We start from the raw sequence: 18,791 nt of genomic DNA, 5'->3' as shown, positions 1-18,791 counted from the left end.
AGGCCCAGCCCACAGTCACCACCTAGGCACTGGTTTGGGTAAGAGCGGCACCAGGGTTATGTGGTGGGACCAGGGAGGCCAGAGTGACCCCAGGCCCAGCCCACAGTCACAACCTGGGCACTGGTTTGGGTAAGAGCGGCACCAGGGTTATGTGGTGGGACCAGGGAGGCCAGAGTGACCCCAGGCCCAGCCCACAGTCACAACCTGGGCACTGGTTTGGGTAAGAGCGGCACCAGGGTTATGTGGTGGGACCAGGGAGGCCAGAGTGACCCCAGGCCCAGCCCACAGTCACCACCTGGGCACTGGTTTGGGTAAGAGCGGCACCAGGGTTATGTGGTGGGACCAGGGCGGCCAGAGTGACCCCAGGCCCAGCCCACAGTCACCACCTGGGCACTGAGCAAAAGGGCACAGGTGGCTCAACTTCAGGGGCACACAAGTGAGCCAAAGCTGGCATACTTGTTTCACATGACAGACTGGGAACCAGCCCTGTTAGAGGAAAGGTTTTTTTTTTTTTAAAAGTCATCTTATTATAACCAGATTCATTAAAATTGCTGAGTCCATTTCACAAAATGTGGGTTAACAAAGTGAATAGTTCCTTATAAGATGCACAGCTCTAGGGCCAGAGCTGTGGTATATTAGGTAAAGACGCCACCTGCAGTGCCAGCGTCCCATATGGGTGCCAGTTTGAGTCCCAGATGTTCTACTTCCAATCCAGCTCCCTACTCATGAGCCTGGGAAAGCAGTAGAGAATGGTCCAATTGCTTAGGTCCCTGCACCCACATGGGAGACCTGGATGAAGCTCCTGGTTCCTGGCTACAGCCTGGCCCAGCCCTGGCCATTGTGGCCATTTGGGGAGTGAACCAGTAAATGGAAAATCTCTCTCTCTCACACTCTTTCTCTCTCTCTCTCTATGCCTCTGCCTCTCCTTCTCTGTAATTTTTTCAAATGAAAAAAAAAAAAAAAACTTCTTAAAAGAAAAAAAAAGATGCTCAACTCCAAAGATCCATGTTGGGCTCAAAAAGTCCTAAAGCAATGGCTCCAAGTGCGCAGATGGCACACACAGGGGACATGCCCCCTGCTCAATGCTGCCAGGACTAAGAGGGGCCCAAGTTTCAGCGAGGGAGGCCTCAGAAGTCCAGAGATGATTTTCGTCTCATGGCTTATTTTCAGGAAGCCTGAGCTCACAACAACATTGCAGCAGTGGGATCTGGACAACACCCACACATGGACAAGTCTTTAACCTTGAACGAGGGACACTCAGGCTAACAGCCAAGTGAGTGGGGGCGGGGATCACAGACACTGTCGTACGGGTCAGCAGATGAAACCATGGAACACCTGATCACAAGTCAGTCAGGAAGGTACAAAGAACTGGATGGACAGTACTTTCATCTGATAAACAAAAATCCAGCAGGTGGTCATATAGCATTTTTTAAAAAGGACTGATTTATTTATTTGAAAGTCAGTTACACAGAGAGGGGAGGGGAGGCAGAGAGAGAGGTCTTCCATCTACTGGTTCATTCCCCAATTGGACACAATGGCCAGAGCTGCACTGATCTGATGAAGCCAAGAGCCAGGAGCTTCCTCTGGGTCTTCCCACGTGGGTACAGGGGCCCAAGGACTTGGGCCATCTTCTACTGCTTTCCCAGGCCATAGCAGAGAGCTGGATGGGAAGTGGAGCAACCGGAAATCAAACCAGCACCCATATTGGATGCTGGCACTGCAGGCGGTGGCTTTACCGGCTACGCCACAGTGCTGGCCCTGTCATACAGCATTTTGCAGTGCTCACTGACATCACTAAGGAAAAATGGCTGCTCTGCTTCTAATCCAGCTCCTTGCTAATGGCCTGAAAAAGCAGTGGAAGATGGCTCAAGTTCCAGGGCCCCTGCCACCCACATAAGAGATTCAAAAGAAGTTCCTGGCTCCTGGCTTTTGCCTGGCCATCCCAGCCATTGCAGCCATCTGGGGAGTGAACCAGCAGATGGAAAATATCTCTCTCTGTCTCTCCCTCTCTCTCTCTATAATCCTGTCTTTCAAATAAATAAAATAAGTCTTAAAAAATAAAAATAAAAAAACATTCTTTAGTCCTCGTGCAGGTTTTATGGTGAACCAAACCCCTCCAACAATTAGAAGTCGAGACTCAAGGCCCCTGCTTTGGGCTTGAGAACCAGCAGAGGGCGCAGGTGGGCAGGAGGGGTAACTGCGAAAGCTCCACAGCACACATACAGCAATTGTATATGTCAAAATAGTTACTAGAAGGCGTCTAGAATGTTCTCAGTATATTAGAAGATAACAAACTCTTTGGAATGCCTTATGACAGGATTGATAATTATGTTCCGAAAAGTGTTTCCATTTCATGTACATTTTCTAAATGATTGTCATAAAGTTGCACATAAAATCATAAGCTACTTATTGTTAAAGAAAGAATGTTCTTAATATAAAGAAATGATACATGTTTGAGACGATGGGTATGCCACGACCCCGCTCTAGTCAGGGTACGGACATAAACATTCTGTATAAATATTGAAATGTCACTTGTACCCCATAAATACGTGGGTACTTCAGAAAGCTCTGGGGAAATGGAACCAAAAGGTCGGTTTATTTTGGAACAGAAACTACAATGCAGCCACAGTTTGGGCACAATGTCTGTTTTCTCCATGAACTTTTTGAAGCCCCCGATATGCTGAATCTTGGGTCAGTTCTCTATTTTTGAAGCAGCAGACCGTGCCCACCCAGCTCCACCCCGAGGGAGGCGCCCTCACCATCCAGATCCTGGTGGCGCGACCCATTTTGCCGTGCTCGGCGAACATCCAGCCGTGGTAGGAGAGGAGCACCTTCAGGGAGTAGCGCATGGTGATGATGAGGGCCACCCAGAGGCCCGTGCCGAAGAGCACGCCACTGAGCACGGTCTTCGTCTGGCTGGACATGCGGCCCCTGGGGAGACAAGTGAGACCCACGCGCACTCCTTAGCAGGGAAGGGAGCCCGGAGCCACTGCTTCACAAGACCTCACAGCTATCCCTGTCACATGGCACTATCCTTAGACAGATTTTAAACCTTTGGGTAATCAATTTCCAACTTGTGCCTTCAGAAAGAACACCACTGTCTGACCCAAACCTGTGTAGGACAGAAAGAGGCCGTGCCTTATTGATAGTGTTCTGAGTCCCTATAAGAGAGCCTCACTTTTTGCAAGGCTGAGTGACTCCATGGCTGTATTTAGAAGGTGCTGGGAAAGAGCTCTGGCTCCTCTCTGAAGTATGAAATGCTTGCTTATTATTGCTGGGCGGTACTTGCTAAGAGTACGATCTTAATCAGAAATAATAGCCCTTAAAAAAGCTTTTCAGAGCATGTCTAGGATCCACCAGCTCCAGTCCCAGTGCTCCATCTCCAATCCAGCTCCCTGCTAATGACCTGGGAAAGCAGTCAAGGAAGGCTCAAGTGCGTGCGCCCCTGCCGCCGCCAGTGAAAACCCAGATGGAGTTTCTGGCTCCTGGTTTGTTGCAGACATTTAGGGAGTGAATCAGCAGACAGAAAGTCAGTATCTTTCTCTTTCTCTGTCTCTCCGTGTCTCTGTCTCTCCCTCTCTGCAGTCCTGTCTTTCAAATAGAGGTAAAATCTTTTAAAAAATTCAAAGTCCAGGGCAGTCTGCTTAAGTGTTTTGTCCTCAGAATAAAATGCAGTCCTTAGCGATGAGGAGTGTTTTCAGTTGTTACACTGTAGCTGATTTATTTCCTTATTCCTTTACCATGGAACAATACTTAAAACAAGCAGGAAGGATTACAGAGACGCACAACTTCACTCTTTAGCTTAGCCCTGATTCCCGCACTGTCCCTTGCACCTGAAGTTCCTGGCCTGAAAAACAAAGCACGATTCTGGGAGCAGCGTGTGGGGTGGGGGTGGGGGACATTTTTCCCATTGTCTGGGTCCTAAAATGTTCGTCAGTGAAAACAGCAACACGAAACTGGAACTGAGTGTCTGGCATGGGACAGCTCGGGCCACTTCCGGGACACCGCGGCGCGTTCGACTAGGAGCCAAGCGTGCGGGAACGCGCGAGGCGGCGGCTGCACGAGGTCCCTGGGCCGGCCGGGTCCCGCCGTCTGGCTCACACGCTGCCCTCGTCCCAGGCAGGTTCCTACAGGGAGGCTCTGCGTGCCCTGAGCGAGCACAGATCCCAGAGCTGGAGCTGGTGGAGCTGCTCTGAATCCCAGCTTCCCCGCCCCCTCTTCCTGTGACCCCCGCCGGGCACCTGCGCCTCCCCTCCCTGAAGCTTCCTCGCTGGCACCCGCAAGACCTCAATGACATCACCGCAGCTCAGGGTCTGACCCCCAGGTCCAAGGTCAGAGTCAGGGCCAACGTTTGGAGGGCAGGGGATAAAGGACACCAGAGCGCTCAGGAAACGCGTGCCCGGCGTTACCCGGCTGCTCTCGGGAGCGCGCCCACCAGGAGCCCAGCAGAGCCCCGGACCCCAGGGGCCAGCGCTGTGGAGTAGTAGGTGAAAGCCGCCGCCTGAAATGCCAGCACTGCACGGGGGCACTGGTTTGTGTCCCAGCTGTGCCACTGTGATCCAGCTCCCTGCAAATGGCCTGGGAGAAGCTGTAGAAGATGGGCCCCTGCACCCAGGTGGGAGACCCGGAGGAGGCACCTGGCTCCTGGCTTTGGATCGTCCCAGCTGCGGCTGTTGCAGCCACTGGGGAGTGAACCAGCGGATGAAAGACCTCTCTCTCTCTTTCCTCCTGCCTCTGCCTCTCTGTATCTCTGCCTTTCAAATAAATCAATAAATCAATAAATAAATCATTTTTTTAAAAATGACAGCTTAGTAACTTTCTCTATGTTTGGAGATTTGTCAAGGCTACTCCACTTGGCTCCCAGAAAGGTGAACAACCATATCCTTGTCCCAAGAGTGTGGTGCAACTGAACTCCTGGCTACGGGTCTTTCCAGACCTCGTCCTATGTATCTCTTCCTCTGACTGTACATTTATGTCCTCTAAAGCAGCCCTAAGGACAGACATTGTGGCCTAGCAGGTTAAGCCATCACTAGGAACACCCACATAAAATATCAGAGTGCCTGGCTCTAGTTTGGGCCACTTTGCAATTCGGATCCAGCTCCCTGCTAATGTGCTTAGCAGGCAAGGGATAATGCCTCAAATACTTAGGTCCCTGCCACCCACAAGTAAGACAAGGCTGGAATTTCTGGCTTCTGGCTTTTTCCTGTCTATCTCTGTCTGTTGGAGGCATTTGGGGAGTGAAGCAGTATACGGAAGATCTCTCTCCCTCTCTCTATGTCCCTCTGCCTCTCAATTAAAAATAAATCCTTCAAAGATAATAATAAAATATTCTTTATAATAAACCAATAAAATTTTTTTAAAAATTACTTACATCATGTCGAGGGTCTCATTGATTTTGGCAATGATTCCCAAGGAGGGGTCGATCTTGCCGTACGTTGAGGACATCACACCTGCCACCACGATGAGCCAACTGGAGGGGCCTGCTGGGTACATGCCAGTGATGATGCCATTCTAGAAACAGACAAGAGAACTGTCGGCTATGTCCTCACCACAACCCACGCTGTGACCGCCCCCACGGCCCTGGGGACTGAGCGGCTGGGGCAGCAGGCAGTGGGGAACCAAAGGACCTCACTGTCACCACTGGGAATCCTGCAGCTGTGCCAACCACATCCAGCCTCTTCCCTTCCTCTTCTAAGCCAAGGCCTCCCTGAGACAGCTCCCCGACATCGAATCACCCCTGCACTGGTTTAACAGACTCCCGAGCTCCCCCTGGACTGACACGGCGGAGTCCTCTCCCCAGCCTGCTCCGTGGAGGGCGCCCTGAGACCTCGGCTCCCACACTGCCTCTCCCCTCACTCCTGATCAAGACCCTGACGGACCCAAAGTATGTACAGGAGTCCTAACTCCATGTCAAGAATTGGCTGGAGGGGCCGGTACTGTGGAATAGCGGGTTAAGCCTCTGAAGTACCAGTTCAGGTCCTGGTTGCTCTACTTCTGATCCAGCTCTCTGCTGTGGCCTGGGAAAGCAGTAGAAGATGGCCCAAGTCCCTGGGCCCCTGCACCCACATGGGAGACCAGAGGAAGCTCCTGGTTCCTGGCTTCAGATCAGCCCAGCTCTGGCCATTGAGCTATTTGGAGAGTGAACCAGCTGATAGAATAGCTCTCTCTCTCTGCCTCTGCCTCTCAAATAAGTAAATCCTAAAAATAAATTTTCTAGAAAATACTCTACCCTTTACACCACAAAAGGAGTGGGGGACAGAGAGAAAAGTTCTATGAAATGAAATTGGGGCCGGTGTTGCGGCTCACTAGGCTAATCCTCCGCCTGCGGCGCTGGCACCCCGGGTTCTAGTCCAGTTGGGGTGCCGGATTCTGTCCCGGTTGCTCCTCTTCCAGTCCAGCTCTCTGCTGTGGCCTGGGAAGGTAGTGGAGGATGGCCCAAGTGCTTTGGCCCTGCACCTGCATGGGAGGCCAGGAGGAAGCACCTGGCTCCTGGCTTCGGATCGGTACAGCATGCTGGCCGCAGCGGCCATTTGGGGGGTAAACCAAAGGAAGGAAGACCTTTCTCTCTGGCTCCTCTCTCACTATATAACTGCCTGTCAAAAAAAAAAAAAAAAAAAAAGAAAGAAAAGGAAAAAAGAAATGAAATTGGCAGTTTTGATAGCTATTAAAACTAGAAGACCAGCAATGGGGGATCATTATTCTAGTCCCTTTTTTTAAAAGATTTATTTATTTATTTGAAAGCCATCCACCACTGCAGTAGACTCCACTCACTGGCAACCATCAGCCAAGCTCCAGGACACCTGTGCAGCAGAGCCGGCTCCCAGGGACTCCCCCTCCCTACCGTAGCTTCTTCTAAGCGTTCATAACAGCCCTCTCCTTGGCTATCTGGCAAGAGGGACCTGGAGAATCCACAAACTGAATGGCAGCTCCCTTGAGAGGCTGGGTAGCTCTCACCTGACACTTCATGAACTGATTTTAGTTTTTCAAATACACATTGATTCACACTTATTTGTTAATGAAAAAATAAGACTCCCGCTAAAACAAGGACATACATGTCCACTTCTTCAGGTGACCAGAACTGAGAAGAGGTGGACGGGGTGGGACAGCACTGGACTATCAGACAGTTTTACACGTTGGAGTAGTCTACCAGCAAGGCAGCTACGAAATCAAGTCACCTAAGTTCGGGAAAAATCCTTTTTTGACCAGGAATCTAGGATTCTAGTCCCTACTCCGCCTTCTGTAAGCTGGCTGCTTGCCCTCAGAACCTGAGTTTCCTTAGCTGATCTGCAGCACGCGGGCCGCTCTACCTGCCTCCCAGGGTTTCTTCAGGAGCTCAGTGAGCAGGACCCACGTGAGCCGCTCCATAAGCCTAAGCACCAGGGAATATGGAGCTGCTGCCATCGCCAGTCTGGGAGACACGAGAGACCCATTCCTAGTGGCAAAGTATCTGCTGTACATAGACCTAAACAAACACGGGAAAACCTTGACTCTCATGATCTTCTTTTTCCAGGAATGCAACGTAGGGAGATGGGTTTCCTGAAGGACTTCTTGGCTTCGATGCAGGTCCATGCCGTCTGCAGCGCCTGGGAACGGAAGGCCACAGCCTGTGAGCCTCTGCCAGCTTCAGTGATTACCTGGGGAGAAGCGGAAACACATAACAGCGCAGCACTTTTCTTTTCTAAGATTTATTTATTTATTTGAAAGGCAGACTTACAGAGAGAGAGAGAGATCTTCCATCTTCTGGTTCACTCCCCAAATGACCGCAATGACTGGGGCTGGGCCAGGCCGAAGTCAGGAGCTTCATCCAGGTCTCCCCTCTTTGTGCACGGGCCCAAGGATTTGGACCCTCTTCCACTGCTTTCTTGGTGCACATTAGCAGGGAGCTGGATCACAAGTGGAGCATCAGGGGCTTGAACCAGTGCCCATGGAGGATGCAGGTGCTACAGGCCATGGCTTAATCCACTGTGCCACAGCACTGGCATCATGCACTTTTCTAGATATTAGAAAAATTTTCATGTAGAATTCATTTTGAATTTAAGTTTTTTTTCCCATTTAAGAGATTTAATGTTTTTCATTAAAATACTGGATTTGGGGGTCAGCGTTGTGGCACAGCAGGTAAGGTCACTGCCTGTGACACCGGGAGTCCCTACGGGCACCTGTTCATGTCCCAGCTCCTCCATTCCCAATCCAGCTTCCTTGCTAATACCCATGAGAAAGCAGTGCAAACTAGGCAAAGTCCTTGGGCCCCTTCCTCCCATGTGGGGGTTCTGGATGAAGCTCCTGGCTCCTGCAGCCATCTGTGGGATGAACCAACAGAGGGACGATCTCTCTGTGTGTCTCTCCTTCTCGCTCTGTAACTCTGACATTCAAATATATAAATAAACCTTCAAAAAACTGGATGTGGATTTTTGTCACCATATTTTGCACCCTCTCCCCTGTCTAGCTGCTTCTGCTTAGAGGCTGGGATGACCACAGAGGCCACACCAGGGGAAATCATTACCCACTGGCCTGGTTCATCCCAGGCCACACCCAGCTGACCCAGGAAGCGACTCTCGGGCCTGAGACAAGTTCCAGTCTTCACAACAGCCCCTGGAGGCTGACAGAGGAGACCCCAGAACATCCACCAGTGAGTCCACACCAGCCGGAGGTCCTGACCTTCAGGTGTGGACAGCGGCCGCAGGCGTGCACTGGGCGCTGTATTGAGCAACGAGTTCCAGCTCTCAGAGAGCATCCGGATTCAGGGGCTCCCCATGCGCAGGCTCCCCGAGGACGAGAGCTCCCAGGACGGGGCCGAGCCTGCCTCCACCAGAGGCAGAGTCTGCAGTCAAACCTGCTTGAGTGGGGCCGGCGCTGTGGCGAAGTGGGTTGACACACTGGCCTGCAGTGCCAGCATCCCATATGGGCGCCAGTTCGAGACCTGGCTCCTCCACTTCCGATCTAGCTTTCTGCTGTGGCCTGGGAAGGCAGTGGAGGATGGCCCAAGTTCTTGGGCCCTGCACCCGCGTGGGAGACCTGGAGGAAGCACCTGGCTCCTGGCTTCAGCTGCTCACTGCCCATCCCCACTCAGCTCGCCCCAGCAGCCAACGGCGCAGGCCCTGGGGCTCCAAGAAAGGTGGCTGCTCTACGCTTTGCCCGGCTTGTGCCAGTCCTTCCCGCTGTGTTAGAACCTGCCCGTTTCTCTGCTACAGCAAGGCCTGAGACAGGCCCAGCCTGCCTGGAGGTACCTGCCCCTCCTCTCTCCTCCGGCCACCTCTCGGTGAGGGTGGGAGGCCACGGGCACCTGCGTGTTCTGACTCCAGCTCTCCCGCTTGGCAGGACTCCTGGCGTCCCACGCCACTGCTCTTGTGCGCTGGCGCGGCGCAGCTGGGAGTCCCGGTGGCTGGGAGAGGAAGGGCCCGCGGGCCAGCTGTGTGGGCTCCAGCTGGCAGGCCGGGCCCGGGTCTGGATCCCGGCCACCTCGTGCTGGGCGGCCTCTCCCTACCCTCCGCCTTCCAGAGGCCACCGCAAGCAGGGCAGCACAAGGCACCGCAGGGGCTCGGGGCTGGGTCCCTGCACGGCAGAGTGTGCAGCCGCGCCCAGGCCCAGGACGCCGGGAGGAGAGGACGCCAATGCTGCACCAGAGACACAGCCGAGAGCAGCGGAGAGCTGAAAACGAGCACGCAGACGTGGGTGGGCAGAGAGCTCAGCTCTCCCTGTCACTCACTCGGTCCCTGCCACGGCCTGACCTCTGGACCCCAGTTCTGCACAGAGGGAACTGGCTGCAGAGGGCTCCCCTGTGGTCGTCAGCCCGGCTGCTCCTCCCCGACAAGCAGTTCTGGGAGGGTGACAGAATGGACCCCTGGGGACGTCCCTCAGGCAAGGCCGCCCTGAGTCCTCGGGCCAGCTCTGGAAAACCAGAGGGGGTCACTGTGGCAGCAACCTGCTGGCTGCTGGGGGACATCCAACATTGTATGGAGTGTGCCAAGGCCAACATGCCCTCTGTCCACGTGGACCAGCCCTGCGGGGGCGTGGATGTGTTCATTGTCAGGGAAAACACACAAGTCATTTCTGAGAAGCAAGCATGGCAGCCTGGAACCCAACTTTCACCTCCAACCCCAATGGACATGAGCCCTGGTTGCTGGGTCAGGTAGGGATCATCCACAAACCTCTCTGCCTGAAACCACTCAGGGCTCCTGCCAACCCCCAGGGGAGCATGGGAACCCTTTAGAAGTCCTAGGGGCTGGTGCCGTGGCTTAACAGGCTAATCCTCTGCCTTGCGGTGCCAGCACACCGGGTTCTAGTCCCGGTTGGGGTGCCAGATTCTATCCCTGTTGCCCCTCTTCCAGGCCAGCTCTCTGCTATGGCCCGGGAAGGCAGTGGAGGATGGCCCAAGTGCTTGGGCCCTGCACCCCATGGGAGACCAGGAGAAGCACCTGGCTCCTGCCTTCAGATCAGAGCGATGAGCCGTCCGCGGCGGCCATTGGAGGGAGAACCAACGGCAAAAAGGAAGACCTTTCTCTCTGTCTCTCTCTCTCACTGTCCACTCTGCCTGTAAAAAAAAAAAAAAAAAAAAAAAAAAAAGTCCTGGGATGAAGCTAGAATGGTGGTGGTGCAGCAGGTTAAGCTGCATCCCAGATGCAGCCCCTGTATAAGTTCTGAAGACTCCGTTTCTGTTGCAGCTCCCTCCTAATGTGCCTGGGGAAAGCTGGGAGTCACACCCCAAGTACTTGGGCCCCTGCCACCGCTGCAGGAGACCTGGCTGGAGTATCTAGCTCCTGACTTCGGTCTGTCCCAGCCCCTCTGTTGCAATCATTTGGGGGAATGAACCAGCAGATAGAAGATTTCTCGCTTTCCGCCTCTTGCTCTCTCTCCTTCTCTCCCTCTCTCTCTCTCTCTCTCTCTCTCTCTCTCTCTCCCTCTCTCTCTCTCTCTCTCTCACACACACACACACACACACAAGAAAGGAAGGGAGGAAGGGAAGAAGGAAGGGGGGAGGGAATTTTTTCAACAGTCTTGAGCCACTAAAGGAGACGCATCGCCAAGGTCCACACCAGAGCACTTAAGCACCTTACATTACTCTACTCAAAAAATCACCAAGAGGGCTGCGCACTGTGGCGTAGAGGTTTAACCACCACATACAGCGCTGGCATCCCATACTTGCGCTGGTTTGTGTTCTGATGCAGCTCCCTGATAATGAGCCTGGGAAAGTAGCAGAGGATGGCCCAAGTCCTTGGGCCCCTGCACCTGTGTCAGAGTCTGGGATGAAGCTCCTGACTCCTGGCTTCGGATCAGCCCAGCTGAAGCCACTGCGGCCATTTGGGGAGTGAACCAGCAGATGGAAGACCTCACTCTCTCTGCCTCTGCCTCTCTCTAACTCTGCCTTTCAAATAAATAAATAAATCCTTAAGAAGAAAGTCACTAAGATGCAGAACCAGATGGTGCAACCTGTTTATTGTTTAAATAAATAATTAAAATTTATCTCTTCAGTCCAGAGTTCACCTCGCCACACCTTCTCTGCCACATCCACTCTGGCCAGCCAAGCCCACTGGCCACCTCCCAGAGCCGGGAGTGCTGTGCTTTGTCCACTCCTCTTTCTTGGCACTTAGCTTAAGCTCCCCTCTCCTGGGGAGCTGCTCAGCTCGGCCCCTGCATGCGCATCCCCCGAGCACAGGAGCTCTGTCCTTCAGCATTGTTACTCACACTTGCTAGCAAAGACTCACTTCTAAGTCACGTGTTTAAGCTCCAAAAATAAGCTGCTAGTTTCTCATGGACACACATCTTTATTTACTTCTCTAAACCACATTGTGAGGACCACAGAGTGTCCTCCAGTATTGCAAATGAAATGAATGAGTTGGGAGGGAGACACTGAAGCATCTTACTCCATTCTGGCAAGATTACTTTCACTTTAATAACTTGTTCACCTCCTTCCCCAGATCCTTGGCAATATGGCAAACGTGTTTCCTTTCTTCATGACCAATTCTTCTCACCAAAACTTCCTCCCCTCAGAGGCCAGGGGCCTGTGAATCCTCATGCTGGCCACAGAACCCAGTGCCCGTCCCTGGCAGAGCCCATTCTCTTCAGGAGCGGGCCAGGTCTTCACATGGAGTGGCCTCACTCCTGCAGGAGCGGCCCAGGTCCGCAGCCCAGACAGAAAGCAGTCTGCGCAAAGGAGGTAAAAGGCCAGCACCAGGCAAAGTGCGCTGGCACATTTCAAAACACACCGGGGAAAACGGTGATGTGGAAACCACCTTTGTCTGGTAAAACAAACAATCAGCTTTGCTGTGTGATGAGGAACCTCCAAGAAAAGAGACTTCACGTAACAACCAAGATCTATGAAATTGCTTCTGTTCTGGTAGTGTCTCCACAGTCTTGCTAATTAATCAATATGGAGATGGGGGCCGGCGCCGCGGCTCACTAGGCTAATCCTCCGCCTGCAGCGCCGGCACCAAGGGTTCTGTCCCGGTTGCTCCTCTTCCAGTCCAGCTCTCTGCTGTGGCCCGGGAAGGCAGAGGAGGATGGCCCAAGTGCTTGGGCCCTGCACCCCCATGGGAGACCAGGAAGAAGCACCTGGCTCCTGGCTTCGGATCGGTGCAGCACCGGCCATAGTAGCCATTTGGGGAGTAAACCAACAGAAGGAAGAACTTTCTGTCTGTTTGCCTGTCTATAACTCTACCTGTCAAAAAAAAAATATGGAGACAGATGTGTGGATAGGTATGTAGACAAGGATGTAGACAGGCAGGCAGGGGGGTATTTAGGTGTATATGGCATTTCATTCATTTTTGTTCTTTAAAACTGAAAATACATAAGGCTGAGCATTGTGGCATAGCAGGTAAAGCTGCCACCTGTGACACCAGCAACCCATGCGGGCGCTGGTTTGTGTCCAGCTGCTTCACTCCAATGCAGCTCTCTGCTAATGGCCTGGGCAAGCAGCATAGCATGGCCTAAGTACCTGGGCTCCGCACCCATGTGGCAGACCCAGATGAAGCTCCTGGCTCCTGGCTTCAATCTGGCCCACTATGGATGTTGCAACCATCTGGGGAGTGAACCAGTGGATGCTCTCTCTCTCTGTCTCTCCTCCTCCCTTCTCTGTCACTCCCCCTCTTTCTGTAACTCCGACTTTCAAAATAAATAAACAAATATTTAAAAAATAATTAAAATACAGGAATGGACTTAGTAGCACAGTAGGTTGAACTGCTCCTTGGGATGCTCGCATCCCATATCAGAGTGACTGGTTCAAGACCCAGCTGCTCTATTTCCAACTCAGCTCCGTCCTTATGGACCTGGGAAGGCAACAGATGATGGCTTAGGTATTTGAGTCCCTGCCCCCAACATGGGACACCCAGATGGAGCTCCTGGTCCCTGATTTGGTCTGGCCTGGCTCCAGCTGTGTGGCATTCAGGTAGATGGAAGAACTCTTCCTCTCTCAGTCTCTCCCTCTCTCTGTAACTCTTTCAAATAAATAAATAGGTCTTTTAAAGTGAAAATACAGAATATTCCTATCACCAAATGCTTTGGCATACACTGGGAGACATGATCATGAATGCCTGCTTCAGGTCCCAGAGACAGTGAGGAAGGCAAGTGTAAGAGCAATGTTGGTAACAGAAACAGGACTTAGCCCTGACTGGAAGATTCTAGGATGAGCCCTCGGTGCCTGGGACAGGTGCCAGACCGTCGGCATCAGAACACAGAACACTGCCTTCCTTCTCCCCGAGGAGCTCAGTGTCCAGTGATCAGCTGATGGGTGGCAACTGTCCCACCACATCCCTGGACAGGAACACATCAGTCGGCAGCGTCTTTCTTTCATTATGAAGTTCCAGACATTCCTGGACACAAGAACAATGCACAAAAAGGAAATGCAAAGGTGGTTTCTCAGGACTGAGGTTGCCACATGGCTGCAGCAGGGCAGCCGATCACAGCTCAGAGCCTCGGGACCCAAGGGTCACTCAGTGTTTGCATGAGAAGACAGGCAGCAACATCCTTGAAATCACCAAACAGGACAGTCCCCCACAGTTCTGCGAAGCAGTAGACTGCTAAAAACGTGTCATGGAGCCAGCATCTGGGGGGCCACTTGAGAAGCTTGCACCCCACATCTGTGTGTCTGGGTTCCAGGTCCAGCTCTGCGCCTGATTCCAGCTTCCTGGTGGTGTGCGACCTGAGAGGCAGCCGGGGATGGCTGAGCAGCTGGGTCCCTGTCACTCAGGCGGAAAACCCAGACTGGGTTGTCAGTTTGCAGTTCGGCCTGACCCACCCCTGGCTGTTGAAGGAATTTAGGGAGTAGAACCAGCAGAGGGGAGGTCTCTGTCCTCTGCCTTTCAAATGCATGGACTAAAAAATTTAAAAAACTGAAAATTAAAAATAAAAATATATCCTGTACAGCCCAGATTACTTCTAAAATTATCACAGAAACTGTCAGTAGTGGTGGTGACTGGAGAGGGAAAGCCAATTAAGGAGGAAGTGTACTCTGCACCGTGTTCCCATTTCTCCCTTTTTAACTCTGCTTGTACTGCTTATTTTGAAAACCAAACAAAATCCTCACAAGAGAAGCACAGGACTGGAATTAGCCATTGTAATACACTGGCAGCCTCCTTAAGCTAAAGTGTGAGAGACTGTCATTTGAACATATCTCGAATATTCTGTCTTGAAAAATCATTTTATCTTTTTAAAAAGCTTGTTTATTTGAGGGGCAGAGAGACAAGACAGAGAGAGCCCCCACCCCTTGGTTCAGTCTCCAAATGTCCTCAGTAGGCGGGGCTGGGCCTGTTGGGAGCCAGGGGCTGGCCCTCATCAGGATGGCAGGCTCGGTGTTGGAGCCCTCACTGCTGCCTCCCAGGTGTGCATAGGCAGGAAGCTGGCCTGGAAGCGCAGCAGCGATTCAAAACCAGGCACTGCAACAGGGGACGCAGGCGTCCTAGCCAACTGCTTCACCAGGAGGTCAAATCCTGGCCCCCATTTTTTCAGCTTTTTTAAAAGATTAATTAATTAATTAATTTGGAAGGCAGAGTGAGTGAGAGAGAGACAGAGTTCTTCCTTCTGCTGGTTCACTCCCCCAAATGGCCACAACGGCCAGGTCTGGGCCAGGCTGAAGTCCGGAACCAGGAACTCCATTCTGGGTGGAGCTCCTGGGCCATCATGCACTGCCTTCCCAGGTGTATTATCGGGGAGCTGGATCAGAAGTGGAGGGCAGATGTCAAACGACACTCAAATATGAAACGTCAGCAGCCCAAGCACTGTCTCTCCCTCTCTCTCCCCGCTCCCCTACCCCATTTTGTTCTCAAAGCTCCAGTTCTTCCAGAATCCAAGTTCAGCTTCCACCAACCTTAGAACTCTGGCCTGCCAACAACAACCCTGCAGGGTGACTAAATGTTTTTTCCAACCAAGGTAAAATGCAAGCGATCAAAGTGCAACAGCTCTGGGCCCAAGGAGGCACCCTGTTCCATCTCCCACGCCCACCACCTTCCCAGGGCCTGAAGCCAGGCACCTATACCCCACTCCACCCCCAGGTCATCACGTGACAACGCAAAAGTAGGGGAAAGGTTAGCAGGAGCTCTGGAATGGCTGGTTCGTCCAAGGGCACTCAGATCCTGTTCCACTGGCTGTGATGCACTTCACCCAGAAAAGCAGAGCTCCACCTTCGGGATGGTTAAGGGCTCATTATACCTGCCCGGGGGTATAATGCTGCAGCCCAATCAGAAACCAGGCACACACCCGTGGAGCTCAGAGAGTCCAAAGGGCTTTACTGCAGAGTTGTAGGAGAAATTAACAGTATTGGTTTTTGTTGTTGTTGTTGTTTTTTAATTTATTTTTGACAGGCAGAGTGGATAGTGAGAGAGAGAGAGACAGAGAGAAAGGTCTTCCTTTGCCGTTGGTTCACCCTCCAATGGCCGCCGCGCTGCGGCGTACCACGCTGATCCGAAGGCAGGAGCCAGGTGCTTCTCCTGGTCTCCCATGGGGTGCAGGGCCCAAGCACTTGGGCCATCCTCCACTGCCTTCCCGGGCCATAGCAGAGAGCTGGCCTGGAAGAGGGGCAACCGGAACAGAATCCGGCGCCCCGACCGGGACTAGAACCCGGTGTGCCGGCGCCGCAAGGCGGAGGATTAGCCTGTTGAGCCACGGCGCCGGCCACAGTGTTTTGTTTTTAAAGATTTATTTACTGGGGCTGGCACTGTGGCATAGAGAGTAAAGTTGCCGCCTGCAGTGCTGGCATACCATATGGGCACCAGTTCAAGTTCCAGCAGCTCCTCTACTAATCCAGCTCTCTGCTATGGCCTGGGAAAGCAGTAGAAGATGATCCAAGTGCTGGGGCCCCCACACCCATGTGGGAGACCCAGAAGAAGCTCCTGGCTCCTGGCTTTGGATTGGCCCAGCTCTGGCTATTGCAGCCATTTGGGGAGTGAATCAGGGATGGAAGACCTCTCTCTCTTGGCCTATGCCATCCTGTAACTCTGCCTCTCAAATAAATAAATAAATATTAATATTCTAATAATTACATAATAAATATTTATTTATTTATTTGAGAGGCAGAGTTACAAAGAGAGGGAAATACAGAGAAAGGTCTTGCATCTGCTGGTTCACTCCCCACACAGCTGCAATGGCCAGAGCTGGTCCCATCCAAAGCCAGGAGCCAGGAGCTTCCTCCGGGTCTTACATGCAGGTGCAGAGGCCCCAGCACTTGGGCCGTCCTCCACTGCTTTCCCAGGCCATAGCAGAGAGCTAGACTAGAAAAGGAGCAGCTGGGATATGAACCAGTGCCATATGGGATGCTGGCGCCTTAGGTGGAAACTTAGCCTACTACGCCACAGCGCCTGCTCCTACAGTGTTGTTACTAATGGACATGGGGGGGCCAGGCTTGGACATGCACAGGCCAGCACCCAAAACCTCCCCTGAGGCCCTGAGGTCACTTAGTGACCACCGCCTGGGCTGGGGCCAAACACAGCACCCCGGAAGGGAGGCCACTCTAATTCCCTCCACTTCCAGGTTAGGGGCTGGGCCCTGACACGGATTTCTGCCTCCTTGATGCAAAACATGTGTACTCCTAAACTCGCCTTTTTAAAAGCTACAACGGATGTTAAGATAGAGCTCAAGTGCAAGGTCAAGTCTAGGAAGGAGTAATTACAGGCTTTTAGAACTGAGGCAAAACCACTGCACAGAACCAACTCTGCATGGTGATGGTTCCAAATCGACTTAGGAGATCAGCCCGCCCCACGCCCACGCCCACCCTGCACAGCATTCTCACCAGCCCCGTGCCCCCCCCCCCCCACCAGGCACCTCTCCCACCAGGGCTCCAAACAGCTTGCAAGGAGCTGCTTTCTGGCTTAAATAAAAGGTCAGCACTGCCAGCAACTTTTCACTCACTTGGCTTGTAGTTTAGAAGGAAACAAATATGCTTGAATACTGGTTGCTCAGGGGTTCTTGTCTGTTTAAGACAGAATTCTGATGTGAGACAGAGAGCAGAGGTAAGTGAGGATGCAAAGTTATACAAAGAGAAATAAAGAAGAGAGTGCACCTGATAGGCCAGGCAGGTGCAGCCCCAACACTTGGGCCAGTGGGCCATCCTTCGCTGCTTTCCCCGGCACATCAGCAGGGAGCTGGATCGGAAGTGGAGCAGCCAGGACTCCAACCAGAGCCCATATGGGATGCCAGCACTGCAGGTGGCAGCCTAACCCGCTATGCCACAACGCCAGCCTCCTGACTGGAGTTTTTATGGACATGAGTGTGGGCCCCCCTTTCTTCTCCCTTGTGCAAAATTACAGGTAGGGCATTTCTGGGTATAGAGTTCCCAAAACCCTCCCAGGTCATCAGGCCTCTCCTTGGTGCAGGGCAGGGGGAGGCTGCAGCCCCCCTAACAGGGTTACAGCACAAGAGCTGTGACTGCAGGTGTAACTGCTGATCTGTTTTCAGGGCCTGTGTCCTCATTTCATTACACAGAAATTTATTTTGTTTAAAAATTCTCATTTTCTTCCCGTTTTCTTCAGCCCCTTACACACACAGGCTCATGTACACTTAGCTACCTTAACAGAGCGACCAGAAACAGGAGGCCTGTGGAACAAAATCCATGCCTCAAAAGGTTAAACTGGTTTCATTTTATTCAGTAACTTACTAAGTTACCACTTTCCTACAAAACCTGCTGGGAGTATCTTAGGACTACAAGGGAACCTGTTGGAGCACGGTTCTGTGCTTGATCAGACAGTTACTTGGGGTTTTTATCTCTTGAAAGTATTTTTGTTTTAAAAAGTAAGATCAGCTTTCACCTGCGTTTCCTTCCACTTCCAAGAAGCAAAGCAGGGCTGCCGCCGGCACGCGAGAAAAGCGGCCGCTACGGCTCAGACCCGCGGTGCCCTGCCCGAGCCCACTGGGCGCCGGACACCCGGACCTTCTCCGGGGCTGGCGCGGCCTTGGCAGCCTCTCCGCGCCCACCTGCCCATGACCGGCGGCGGAAGGCTGCGGGGAGAGCCCCGGTCCTGCTCACCGTCGCGCTCGGGCTGCGCTGGGAGCCCCGCGCCCGCTGCGTGACCTGACCACGGCACGGCGGGGAGAGGGTCGGCGGTGCCGCGCCAAGCCGGGGGCCGAGCGTTCCTTCCGCCGCCGCACAGGGCGGACCCCGCGGGCTGACTGACCCCCGAGGGACACAGACTAGTCCCGACCCGCTCTGGCTTTGGGTTCTCCACGAATCCCGCCGCGCGAAGATGCTCGAATTCCCTTGGGTGCCCCAGCTCCTACGCTGCCCAGCCGCACAGCATCTGGACCCGGCCGGCGTCCCTGCCTGGGTCCAGCCCCGGCAGCGCGCCCCCCGCCCCCGCCCGCGCAGCCCAGCC

At 53.1% G+C, this 18,791-nt stretch overlaps 1 protein-coding gene across 3 annotated transcripts in view; it reads right to left on the bottom strand.

Annotated features, from left to right (window-relative positions):
* LOC133762779 (carnitine O-palmitoyltransferase 1, liver isoform-like) overlaps positions 1-18,791 on the bottom strand; it is a 107,276-nt gene that overhangs the window by 41,105 nt on the left and 47,380 nt on the right. For all 3 annotated transcript variants that reach the window (XM_062195697.1, XM_062195696.1, XM_062195698.1), the window contains 3 exons: positions 7,483-7,634; positions 5,372-5,511; positions 2,760-2,931 (listed from right to left, as the gene is read on the bottom strand). In XM_062195697.1, the coding sequence (XP_062051681.1) occupies positions 2,760-2,931; positions 5,372-5,511; positions 7,483-7,569 (399 nt within the window). In that variant the 5' untranslated portion in view covers positions 7,570-7,634. The remainder of the gene's footprint in view (positions 1-2,759; positions 2,932-5,371; positions 5,512-7,482; positions 7,635-18,791) is intronic.

The sequence above is a fragment of the Lepus europaeus genome, chromosome 7, assembly GCF_033115175.1.
Source record: "Lepus europaeus isolate LE1 chromosome 7, mLepTim1.pri, whole genome shotgun sequence".
Classification (NCBI taxonomy): Eukaryota; Metazoa; Chordata; class Mammalia; order Lagomorpha; family Leporidae; genus Lepus; species Lepus europaeus.
The sequence above is the reverse complement of the archived record's forward strand: the minus strand, read 5'-3'. Positions and strand labels throughout refer to the sequence as shown.